The sequence below is a fragment of the Bombus flavifrons genome, chromosome 4 (assembly GCF_040668555.2).
Source record: "Bombus flavifrons isolate JBK064 chromosome 4, iyBomFlav1_principal, whole genome shotgun sequence".
Classification (NCBI taxonomy): Eukaryota; Metazoa; Arthropoda; class Insecta; order Hymenoptera; family Apidae; genus Bombus; species Bombus flavifrons.
Genome location: NC_138445.1, coordinates 9,637,726 through 9,649,853, shown reverse-complemented (window position 1 = coordinate 9,649,853; position 12,128 = coordinate 9,637,726). Strand labels below are relative to the sequence as shown.

The following is a 12,128-nucleotide window of genomic DNA, read 5'->3' as shown; positions in this document are numbered from 1 at the left end:
TTCCCGAGCAAATCGAGTAAAAGCAAAACGGGTACAGAAAGCCGCTGAATTTACATCGTTTCGAGGCAACGTATGTCTCGGCTTCAAGGTATTCGATGAGGCCTCTGGAAACCCGCGACTCTCTCGGTTACCTGGTAACTCGATGGTACGCACACCTTCTCGTTGCTCTCGTTAAGCGCTTCCATGTGTCGTGTTCGTCTCGCGCCTTTATACTCCCTCAAAGTAACCATCGCGTTTCCCCGCTTAATCCTTGGCCGCGCGTAAATCACCAACTTCCTTCTTGACGCCTGCAAGGGTACTTGTAACGCCGCCTTTGCCCACCGAGGGGAGAATCGAAACTTTTCCGAAGAGATCCGACTTTAAGAGGCTTTCTGTCGCGTATTGCTCGTTTATTTCATCTTCTGAATCGCTAGGACATGGCGATATTTTCTTCTTTGATCGAAATTAAACGAATACATGCCAAATTTATTTTTTTCTATCCTTTTTTTCTTTTTTCTTTTTTGAAGATAAAAATAAACGATGAAATTTTGCAGTTCCGATTTTTACTTTCGAAAGATTCTACACAGCTTAGTATTACGTCGATCATAACGACACAAGGAACAGACTAAAGCGAGGGCTGTCGAGGGTTAAGAACGACAGAAGTGGACCTAAGTAGCCGTGTACACGAACAGCGGCACTCGAAACACAATTCGTTCCGGTTCTCAAAACCTGAAATGCTAATCTGCCGGCGTTTTCTTTTCACCGATTACTCCGTCTCGTTCTCACTTAGTTTCACCAAATATTCACATCTCACTCTGTTAGCCTCCTCCTATATTCTACCTAAAAGCGAAAACTTCTCGATCGGCGTGCAAGCTTTCCGGCGGCACGAATCGAGCACGAAAAGTTCCTTTCGTGAAAAATCTTTACAATAGGCCCTCTAACAAGCGGTCTCACTGTCTCCTTCCGTTTCTCTTCCACTGTTCAGTTTCCTTATTCATCGTTGCCTCTTCTGCCGTTTAGCACCGGTGCACAAAGATGCAACAAAGCGGTCCAAGCTTCACGCAGCCCTCTTTCGTTTCCATTTAAGGGTAGAAAAAGAGAGAGAAGGATATCTCGGGCAAATCTGTTTGCTGTTTTCTACGTGGCCCGTGCAAAAGTTGACGAGACTTTCAGTGGCTGTTGAATGGGGGATAAGGGCGCGCACCTACTTTTGCTTCTCAATGCCGATCGTCGAGGACCCTCGAGCGTGTGTTGCCGCCACCACCGCTCTGTTTATGTACCTGTGTGTCGAGGGGCACACGCTCCAATATTGCCGGTTCGAGCCGCTTCGGAGACCGTTTACCATAGGATCTACGCTCGGATGAGTCCCTACGATATTGGGATCGCACGTTTTGCATCGAGATACACGAATAATGTCTCCGAAATTGGAAGATTCTACTGGAAGGCGATGAAAAATAGCTGTAGCTCTTGCACAAACATTCCAGACTATCGTGTTACATTGGACGTAAATTCGCTCGAATCGGCCTTGTAACGAATAATACAACTCAGGACTGCGATACGTATATTCGTGAGAATCTACATACACGCGTATCTAATTGCTTCGACGTTTTGAGTTCGCATCCACTGTAATCGCAGCCTAAGAAGATTCTCAGAGTCCGTTCGCGAGAGAAGAACAAGAGAATTCACGCTGCTCCTTCCTGCTAGCGAGGATATTCAATTATGGTAGATCGGTGCAAAGATACGCGGCGCCGTGACAACTATATACGCGCGGGTCAGTGTCCAAAAAAATGCCACCTTCCACGAATAAATAACTCGCGTTTTGCATACGGGGAGGCCTGTGCTGGCCAGGGCCGTACGGTAGCGATCACAGGGAAGAGTTAGCTCGGAATCCTCTTAACCTGCTCACACGGAACCGTTGTCTTGTAACTCTCACTGGGTCAACATCCAGCCTAACATTTTCCCCTTCCACGAAATTCCGATCGAAGTATCAATTTCCGTGTAATCAAAGCGGACTCTCAGGGGCCCAAGATGAAACCGAAATCCGTGAGGATTTTCTGTTTTCACGAGGATAAACCCGGAGGGACCTCGTATACCGACCCTGCGGTAACTCTAGATGGGCAGCGGCATAGCGTGGCCATGGCGCCCCTATCTTTTATGCCGGCAGTTTCTGAAAATCTCTCAGTTTGATCTGACTTCCAAGCCTAGAGGAGAAACGAGAGAGGACCACGAAGAAGGAAACAGCGGAGCAACGAAGGAAGAGAAGAGAGAGGAGAAGAGTGGAAAGGGAAGATTAGTTGCCAGCGACAGCAGCAACCGCCAGCAGCAACACGTGTGTTCTACGGTCCGAGTTTACATAAACACGTATAAACGTCGTGTAAACCGGCGCGAGAGAAAGTCCGTCGAGTGGACGCGCGCGTGTACGTGCGAGCTCTGGGCGAGCGTGTGCGAGTGCAACAGTAGCATCCCGACTCAGATAACGGGCAAGGATATACGACTCTAAACTGCACCTACGTGCAGGACACCGGGCTACCGAATTTTCGAGAAATCAAGATACCCTCGCGATTTTTTCAGAATGAGACACGCTCTGGTCCTGAGGAACTGGATCTGGCGAGAAACAGACAGCTTCCCCAGGGAAAAATTTCATCTTTGAAGATACTGTGGTTGTGCTAGATAATAAAAATGCGTCGAATATGGATTATTCTCTTGTTATACTTGATTTTATCGGGAAACGATGAAGCTTTATACGCGGATGAAACATTCGATAACGAATTCGAATAAATTTGACATGGAAAAATAACATGTAAGTTTTGTCCTGTTTCTGTTGTAAAAATATTGAATCTGTATCGAGCTCGATGTATCAAACTATGGTGATGGAAACAAAATGGGAAGCTTCTCGCGCACGAGAATTCCCGGATGCATCCACGTGAACCTGCCTGGAAAAGGGCGAAGAATCAAGGATACTCTAGAGGTTTGGGGAACGTTTCCGCCGCTGCGAATCGGCAAACGAGGAAGAAAACTGGAGGGAAAAGTCGAGGGGGCAGGGAAAAGCACGAGACGAGTTCCGAAAAAAAGAACCGCAAATCCGTGGGTAAACGTAACTACCGGTTGATGCGCCGATCATTCCACCATGTTGCCTCTGAAAGGGCGAGCGCCATCGACAGATGTTTCACCACGAAGGTAATTCGAGTGTTTGTTCGTCCTCTCTTCTTCCTCTTCTTTTCTAAACGTCTCCCTGTGCACGTCAGTACGAGCCACGTTTTTCGGAACACAGCTTTCGCCATGATACATCGGTGCAGGAATCCTCTATCGGATAGCACCGAAACACCAACTACAGATCTTGAGATAAGATAAAGGAATGGCCGTTGAATGATGTCTTACCGAAGCCAGGTTATCCTTCTGGTCGATCGGTCTCCCGAAGGGATTGGAAAATCGCGACCGAATCTTCAGATTCCTTATCTCAGATAAAGAGATACGTTTGGTGTAAGGACAAGAAAGATAAAGTCATAAATTTGATGTATTTGGCTGTTTGAGAAGTCCATGGTGAAATTTAAAAGAAATTTAATGATAATATGTTCCTTATGGAATTATATAAGATTCCATTAAATACGCTCTGTTTCTTTCTAAACGTTTTACTATTATTTATGGGTCACGTTTACGATCACTTTCCAAGGCAATTTTTCGTCTTTTCCAGTAACGAGCAGTTCTCAGGATGCTAAAATATTCAACTTCTTAGCATTAAAAGAGGTTCATAAAGATAAAGGCTACAATATTTTATCCTGTTATGCTATACTGTATGCTACAAGATTGATATTATTTATCCTGAAACATTTTTTCACACGTCACTTTGTAATTTCGCGATTTACGCTTGTAATATAATTGCATAGAACAAAGAAGTCTGCACTGTGAACGAAGTTCATCGAACACGTCGATAACGTCTTGAAAGGTGCACGAAGCACGTTCGTTAAACGTCCAAGAAGATATCGAAATGCCAGTAGAAGGTTACGACACGCGACGCGTTCTACGGACTGACAGTAGAAACGCGAAAGAAGACCAGGGAGAAGTTCAGGCGAACACGCACGAGTGCAACCGTGCACGAGGCCAGGGCATCGTGAAACGTAAACGGGAATCATGATGCAATGAATCGCGCGTACTAGACACTTCCATTTTCGGCCCCGCAATGATTATCCGATCACGATCTCGATTCTAATTCCAACCCGAGAGAGGAACGGCAGCTGGGTGTCCGAGAGTTTCGTGCGGCTTTCATTAAATCGCGACGTTCACGTTTCGATCCTGCTTTTATCCCGCCACGGAAAGCTCATCGATCATAACCGCGCGCGATCTCTTCCAGTCTCTTTTGCTTCTCTGTATCTGCGCGTCTCGATCTCCAGACTTTCGCCACGAGGACAGAAATCTCGTTGGAAGGTTGGTGGAGAAGTTTCAAGGAACGAAAATGAAGAGAGGAGAAAGAAGGAAAGAAGAAGAAGAGACGAGGGTACGGCGCAATCAATTTACAAAACGCGAGCCTCCATGGATTTTATCTAGATCCAATATCTCATGGGTCCTAATCCGTGGCAAGATCGATCCTCCGAAACCGATCCCATCGACTTTTCGTGGATCTTATCTGGCAGAAATAAGCGATCGAAATACAGCGGGATAATTTCTCGGTTTTCACTAATACCGAACGAATAACAAGAAAATTATCCACATGACAACCTTTCGAAAATAGGGGATGAGCGAGAGAGAGTATGAAGAGGGAGTGCAGTGGAAAGGCCTTGAAAAACGAGCGAGTAGGGCTTGGTTTTCTGCTATGCCTTGTAACAATGTCCGCTGACCTAGGACCCGGTGTCCTCTTCCAACATAATGGTCGCGAAAAATCATCCATTATCCTTCGATGGTCAAAGGAAAAAAAAGAAAGAAGACAGTTTGAAAGCTGTACAATGGTGTACGCCTATATATCACTCCGGAGATTTTCCGAAAACTGCAGTTCAATGAGTTTTTCCACTAAGAAGCGTTCGAAGAAAAATGGAATTCTAGATTGCCTTTATACCAGGCTGCGTCTTCAAGGTGTGAACCGTGTCGACGAAAGAACGATGGAATGCTAAAGTCCTCGCCGAGACGGAAGTGTAAATCTTCCGGTGTTATATTCTACTTCGACGAGAGATCTATGAGTTTCTTTTAAACGCAAATCTCACCTTGCACCTGCACTTTTCAGTGTTCTTCTTAAATAGTGAAAACAGTTACTTAATCCGTTAACGGAGGAAGTTTGTACATCCTTCGCTTAATAAAGACAAGAATAGATTCGTTTTAGTTTAGTCGATTATTTGAATCATCGATTTTTACGTGTATAATATATCCTTTACCAATTAATTGTCTTTTTAGCACAACGAATTTAATCCTTCTTACTATCGTACTCAGCGAAAAAAAAATTTATACCTTAAGAGATTGATTTTTAATTTTATAATTGTAGCAACATCTGGTTTAAGGGCATGCGGGTTAAAAAAATTCTTGGAACAACCAAGAGATCGTTAACATCCCCGAAGAGAGTTTTTACCATCTTCGGCGATCTTGGACCATCGTGTTCCTCCGATTACAAGTTAAGAATCTTCATCTTGAATAACAAGTTCTACAAACACAGTGGCGCGGATGGGATTCAGCTCGTTTCGAGTCAAGCTCCGATTGGCATCGGTATTTTTTCTGATCCAGTCATTTCTACGTCAAGCTGCTCTCTTTGGAGACTATCTGGATTCGGGACGTGGGTGCATCGTGAATCTCGAAATCCGCGTTGCATCGGCTCTCGTATACGAATTGAAAACGCACACGCGTGCACATTTCCTTTCTTTTTCGCTCACTCAGCTGTGTTCGATACTGGCCGTAGCCAAAACGATTATAATAACTATTTTATCCGGCGCGGATCTGGGCCATTGTGCCTCCCCATTCTGAAAGTCATAACACGGTGCCTACACTGCCCTTCGGGAACTGCTCTTCGGGTCTCCCTCTTGCCTCAGCCACGATACACTGTGTATAACCCACTGCACCATGAATCTCCACTTTATGTATACGCGTCTGCGTGTCCCCTGTGCAAGCTTACTCTTTCGCGTTACTCTTCCCTCTCGTACAATGCACTTTCGTGAATGTACCCGTGTTCTTCGTCTCTTTGTACGAATGCCAATATGAGTCACATTATATAGAGTATTTTTCTGAGAACAGATCAAACTCTGATTGTTGTTAGAGCCTACAGATACTAACTAGGAAATCTAAGGTCGAAAAGGCTAGAATTGACATGTCAATGCGGAAAACTGATTCACGCCTCTCGTCTAAAGGAAGATGCATCGTAATTTGAGAATGACTGAGTTGGCAACTAAGTGATTGCGGATTTTGTCAATAGATGGTCTTAGCACATTCTTTTGTTTTGTCAATGTGTTCAAAGTACCTAAGCTATATTGTTTTCTTGTTGTTTGGACTTCAACCTTTAACTTAGTATGAAAATTGTATCGATTAGTTATTTAGTTTCATTTTTATCCCAATTTAAAAATGGAAGAATAAGACACGCATTTCAGACATATTTTATTGTATTATTTCCGAAAAGGCAAGAACGCATCGCAAGCACACAAGAAGTTATGCGTAAAATGATGAATTAATTTCTACATCGAATACCGTATAACTAATTAGAAATTTCACGTCTCAGAATTGAATCATATAACATATTTCGTATTGGAAAAAAAGCAGAACGCATTAAGACTAAGCGATTCAAATGAAATTCCCATCTTCCGATATCAACTAGCTAATTACTTAACAACTAAGCAAATTACTTGCAATCGCTCTTGTATTGAGATTCAAGAAGCCACCCCTTTCATTGCAATCGTCACGATATTAATGTTTAGCTAGAATTCTCCAAGCTTACTGCAACTGTCTTGTTCGTTTCTCCCTTACGTTTGGATTTCAGTGTCTCGCGAAGAGAGGTAAAGAGGAGACACGTAGCCACGGGATCGGGCGTGTATCGAGGCCTCTTCCTATTGGACGAGGCACGCACACGCGTACAGAACCCCGCACACGACCAACGGGGGCAATATTTCACGGCATATTGTTGCCATCTGCACACGCAACCCTGTGCGCGCACGACAGAATGCACGACGTAGGAGAGACGCGAGCTTTTATTTATCTGCTATTTATTTGCCAACGCGCTCGCTACCGAAGCGGTCCCGGCGGGCTCACGACCCTGCCGGGGACAGATTTGAAAAGTTATTAATCGTCCCGTTTTTGGAAGGAGCGCGCCACAGAAACTCAGGGACACATTCTCCTTTTATACGTGCGGGCCAGGGATAAACCGAGCGTCGTTGGCACCTCGGAACCCTCGTCCCTTTCACTCTGTCTTGCTCGATTGGCCCCCGAGAAGGGTTTCTCGAGTAGGTGCGAATCTGTGGGTGGAGATCCATTCGCGATGAATCGGGCGGAACGAAGCGACCTACTCTTGTCTCATAAACCATCGAAATCGAAAATTGCCAATATCATCGGTCGTGCAAGCGCTTGATGTAAAATTTATAACGGTTTTATGAAGCAAGTCCACAAATTTCTTTAATAATACGAATGAAACAAATTCAATTGTTGCAACTATGGAAAAAGTAACTGCGATAGTAGCTACGAAAGAGAGTGAAACGAAATTCATTGTATCTAGTTGAGAAACAAGTAATGGAGTATCATATAGTTCGTGTAAGTTATTAATTACTTAATATTAATATTTTTTACAATGTGGTATCGTTCCATTATAATTTTATTTAGTCAGAACTGATAGTGTAACTTTTTAATTAATTTGAACGCCACTAGATTGGTGTATTTTAGTACGTACTGTACTTTATAAAAGCAGAAAAAGTGATGCAATTAATTGGGAACAATTCCAGGTAAACAATAACTAACTGATAATAACAAAAAAAAAGAATGAAAACGCGTTGCAAAAGTCAAAAAGGGAGATCTCCCCGCTCGATCACGCACTGATGTACTTTACAGAGGGGAGATCTCCATATTCGGTTGACTAAGTGTTAAAACTATCAGCAATTGAAATATAAAACTTGTTAAGACAGAGAAATAGAAAGTTTTGAACAATGTGGTGGTACCAGGGTTAAAAATACCGTCTTTTAAATGTAATTGAGTAAAAAAAGTACGTAGTACTAAAGTTATTCTAAATACTTTCTTTTTCCTACAGAAATTTTCAAGCAGATAAACGAAATCTCGAACAGTAATCGCACATTTTCTTTAATGAAGTTTCTCGATACGGTTCGCAGCGTATCGAGCGTACACGTATATCGTCCGCAAATTGCAAACAACGTTGAAATCTCACCGATGGTGGCAAGTCGAGGGAGTTTGAGGCATGTGAAACGTCAGATAAGGCGGCGACACAGGGAGAACGCGCGCGATCGCGCGTACCGCTATCTTTCCAGCTTCATAAATATTTAAGACGCCTTCTTATGACGCCGCTGCCATAAGTACCCGCACTCCACGTCCGAGCGATTTAAATATAATCTGAGTCGCGGCGATACGTCACTGTAACATGGCAATGTTATCGCGCTTTTCACACGTGAGATGAATAACGACGTTCACCGGCACGTACGCGAAAACCCACCATGCTTCTTTGTACCTATTCGCGCCCAACGTCCAGACTTTCCTCGCGATACCACGCTGGAAAAATGAATTTCGCGATTTGCCATCGTGCAACCAGTCGGTGAATTATTCAAAAATATGAAATACGAACATACGTTTGTTATTCTAATTACATTTTGACGTTAACTCTCGTACGTTTCTAGGATCCGGACAGATTCCGGCGAAGATTTGAGAATTAACACGTATGATCGCGCTACTCGTTGGTTTTCATCGGTGAAAATTAATTCCAAGTAAATATATCAATTTTCCTCGCACAATTACAAAGAGGAACGCACGTTACGTAACGTTTCATAATGAAGAAAACGAACGCTACTCGTTGCAACAAAATCTCTATTATTCTTCTATTAACTCCGACCTTCTCGATTATAGTTTCCAATTAAAAAAGAAAAAAATTGGAGTAATATTTTTAGACAGAAAATATTAAAAAAAAAGAATCATCGTCTCTATAGTTGACGGGCTAAGATGTTGAATCCGTGCGACGTTCCCTTTTCTCCCTGCCTCCCTTAAGCGAAGAAGGGCAAAGTTGGCCACCATTTTCCCCATAAAAAATCCGCCAAGTTTGCGCTTCCTGTTCTCGCGTCTCCGCACTTCTCCGAGAGAGCGCCAGGAGGAAGTCCCGGAAAAAGGGAGTCTACGGCGTGAGGGGCCGCGGGGGGTGGCGGGGGTGTGAGCCGACGGTAAAATATATTCCAGTCAACTTCCGGTGGAAATAAATAAGAGTCACGCCACACGGTCTCGTTGCGCCCCGACGACGGCGGCTATTCGTGTGCAGGGGAGCTTATCTCTCGATATCATTGCGCCTCTCTTCGCCCCCGGGCTAAAAGGAGCCACCAGCGGAGAGAATGTTCCACCGGTGCTCATCAAGATATCCACGAAATCATGATGAAACGGTCCGCGATACGATGTAATCGCGTTCGAGCCGCCTATTGTAGCTTCTACGAGAAGCCCGCGAGCTTTTCCTCTTTGCCCCGGAGAAAATATTTTTCCTGTTGCCCGTTTCCGTGTTTCACCAGCCCCTTCCTACTTCGTTCAAGATCCTTCTTTGGCCTCCTGATAATTGTAATTGCGAATAGTTAGGCTGTTCCGGTTAGAAATGTAACTGCGTTTCCCTGGAAACTTTCGACGATCGTGTATCCAGATACTGTTTGCATTTCCTTTTAAATTATAGCGGGACCTTGTTTATCCGAACAGAACGACCGGACTAAGCAGATTGTATGATTTTCGGATGGGATAGACATTCGGTCTACGTATCCCTTGCAGCACTTTTTATTAGTTCGGATAATAGAATTTATCTATAAGAATTTCAACTGTTCCTTTTTTGAACGAGAAAGTAACGAGAAAGTTTAGCTGAAGTTGGATACAATCAGATTTCGATAAGATGTAAAGTAAGATGAGATTTTTTATACATTTATGGGAAGATAAAATAATTTTTTACCCAGATTTCGTCTTTTTTCTCGTTTGTTATAATTATGTAGATAAAAAATATTTGCACAAATATCCGTATAATCTACTTATAATTTTATAGAAATAAATATTGGTACTTGTACCAATAAATACCAAATAATAGAGGCTCAACGTCGTATAAACAAGGATCTTTCGTATAAGGGATATTTCCTTCACGTTATATTTAAATCATTTGTACGATGTTGCACATGTTATCGATAGAGAAAGGATGTAGCAATTACATTTCTATTCCGAGCTGTTAGTTTCCTGTGATTCCGAAGCGGTTTTCAATTATCGTAGCCAGGCACGAGTGCATCCAGCACAATTACAAGTCATTAATTCCTGTCTTCTTTTTCCAGGCGAGAAACCGTTCAAGTGTGAATACTCAGGCTGCGAGAGGCGGTTTGCGAACAGCAGCGACCGTAAGAAGCACAGTCACGTCCACACGTCCGACAAGCCGTACAATTGTCGAGTTACCGGCTGCGACAAGTCCTACACACATCCTAGTTCGTTGCGCAAGCATATGAAGGTACGTCGTCTGTAATCGTGAAACATTCGACCTCCGTTCCACTTTACTATCAGTAAACTACGAATGTTTACGCATTTGAATGGTAAAATTGAAAGAGCACACGATGCATATAATATACGAACACATATAGCTATCCAAAGTAAATCATCTGCTATAACATTTAGAAAATGAAACAAACTTCTATTTAAGTTTCATTTCTTCAGTCGTATTTATAAAACTATGGAATTTTACCGTGCGTCATTCTCTCGTTCAATTCAACCGATATTCAGCGAACTGAGCCGGAGCTTCTGCTTTGAAATTGAGATAATTGCAAGGAAGCTCTCTCGAGCTAACTAGGTTTACCTTTAACCGACGACTTTACAATGAAATATTTAATAATTATTATACTTCGTAGCCTTTGTCGCTATTAATAGAAAAATATTAGAAAATCACTATATAATTCACTGACATGAATAGAAACGGAAAAATTCCAAACGAAGGAATTATTATTTGAAGGATTAGCAATTCTAATTTTCCCAATCAAAATCATTAATATCGACGAAATGTTAGATATCTGCTTCGAAGAATTATAATTTCATTCCAAACTACATCCGTTTCCTCACTACTCCTTGCTTCGGAATTAAATTACGAATGCTCAACAGTGTTAATCGTCCATTTCACGCGATTCCGTATTTCCACGGTTCAGTCTCGAATTGTTTTCCTATATCATCTTGCACACGTATACGTAGACGCGTATCAAAGTATATGAAGAATGGCCCTATCGTGTTTGCCATTTCGTTTCACGCTAGGAAACGCTAGTAGACACTTTGGAATGGGCAAAAAACGGTTGTGGGAAGAAAGGCTGCCGGGTATCCAGGCGCGCAAAGCTTCATGCACGAACGGCTACGGAATCTTAATAGGAAATTATCTGTGGCACACACAGAAAGATAGTAGACGGAAAGAGAAGCAGAACCGTCCAAAACGGCAACTCCCGAGATACGTGCGCGATAGGTTCGTCGGATAGGAGCGAGCACCTTTCGCTTCTCCACGCTTTTCGCCGGCCGTGATTCGCGGAAGGCAGTCGTCGAGATTTGCTCACTGAATTATGAACGAAGGACTAGAAAGAGACGGCAGAAAGAATCAGAGAGTCGGAAGACTTGATCCTCGTCTCCCTGATCCCGGTTTCTTCGGTTTAGCCAACGCGCACTCCTTTTGCTCGTGATAGTCCCTTGATCTCCGAAGCGATAACTTACTACGATCGAATGCGACTATCTACTCTTTCTTCTGTGGTACACGTTCGATATTTCACGTTGTGCATTCTACTAACTCGTGGAAACGTAAATTAGGTCACTCGAAACCAATCAAGTATCATGCAACTGTGTCATTAGATCTAATATGGGATTGCATGACGCGCGTAACTTTTGAAATTCCTGTATTTGTTATCAATCGAGTTTTGAAAAACAGCAGTAGCGATATTAAGTATATAACAGTGTGTCTCGAACGAGATTTCTCGCCTCGGCAGAATCAATTGAGAGGCTCAACCATC

General features: G+C 43.1%; 1 protein-coding gene and 1 long non-coding RNA gene across 3 annotated transcripts in view; one reads left to right on the top strand and one right to left on the bottom strand.

Annotated features, from left to right (window-relative positions):
• LOC138179070 (uncharacterized) overlaps positions 1-12,128 on the bottom strand; it is a 174,511-nt gene that overhangs the window by 117,122 nt on the left and 45,261 nt on the right. The gene's annotated exons all lie outside the window — the stretch shown is intronic.
• Positions 1-12,128, top strand: part of LOC138179052 (zinc finger protein ZIC 4) — a 36,820-nt gene that overhangs the window by 21,573 nt on the left and 3,119 nt on the right. Inside the window, exon 2 of the mRNA XM_069111492.1 lies at positions 10,434-10,603. Coding sequence (XP_068967593.1) covers positions 10,434-10,603 — 170 coding nt within the window. The remainder of the gene's footprint in view (positions 1-10,433; positions 10,604-12,128) is intronic.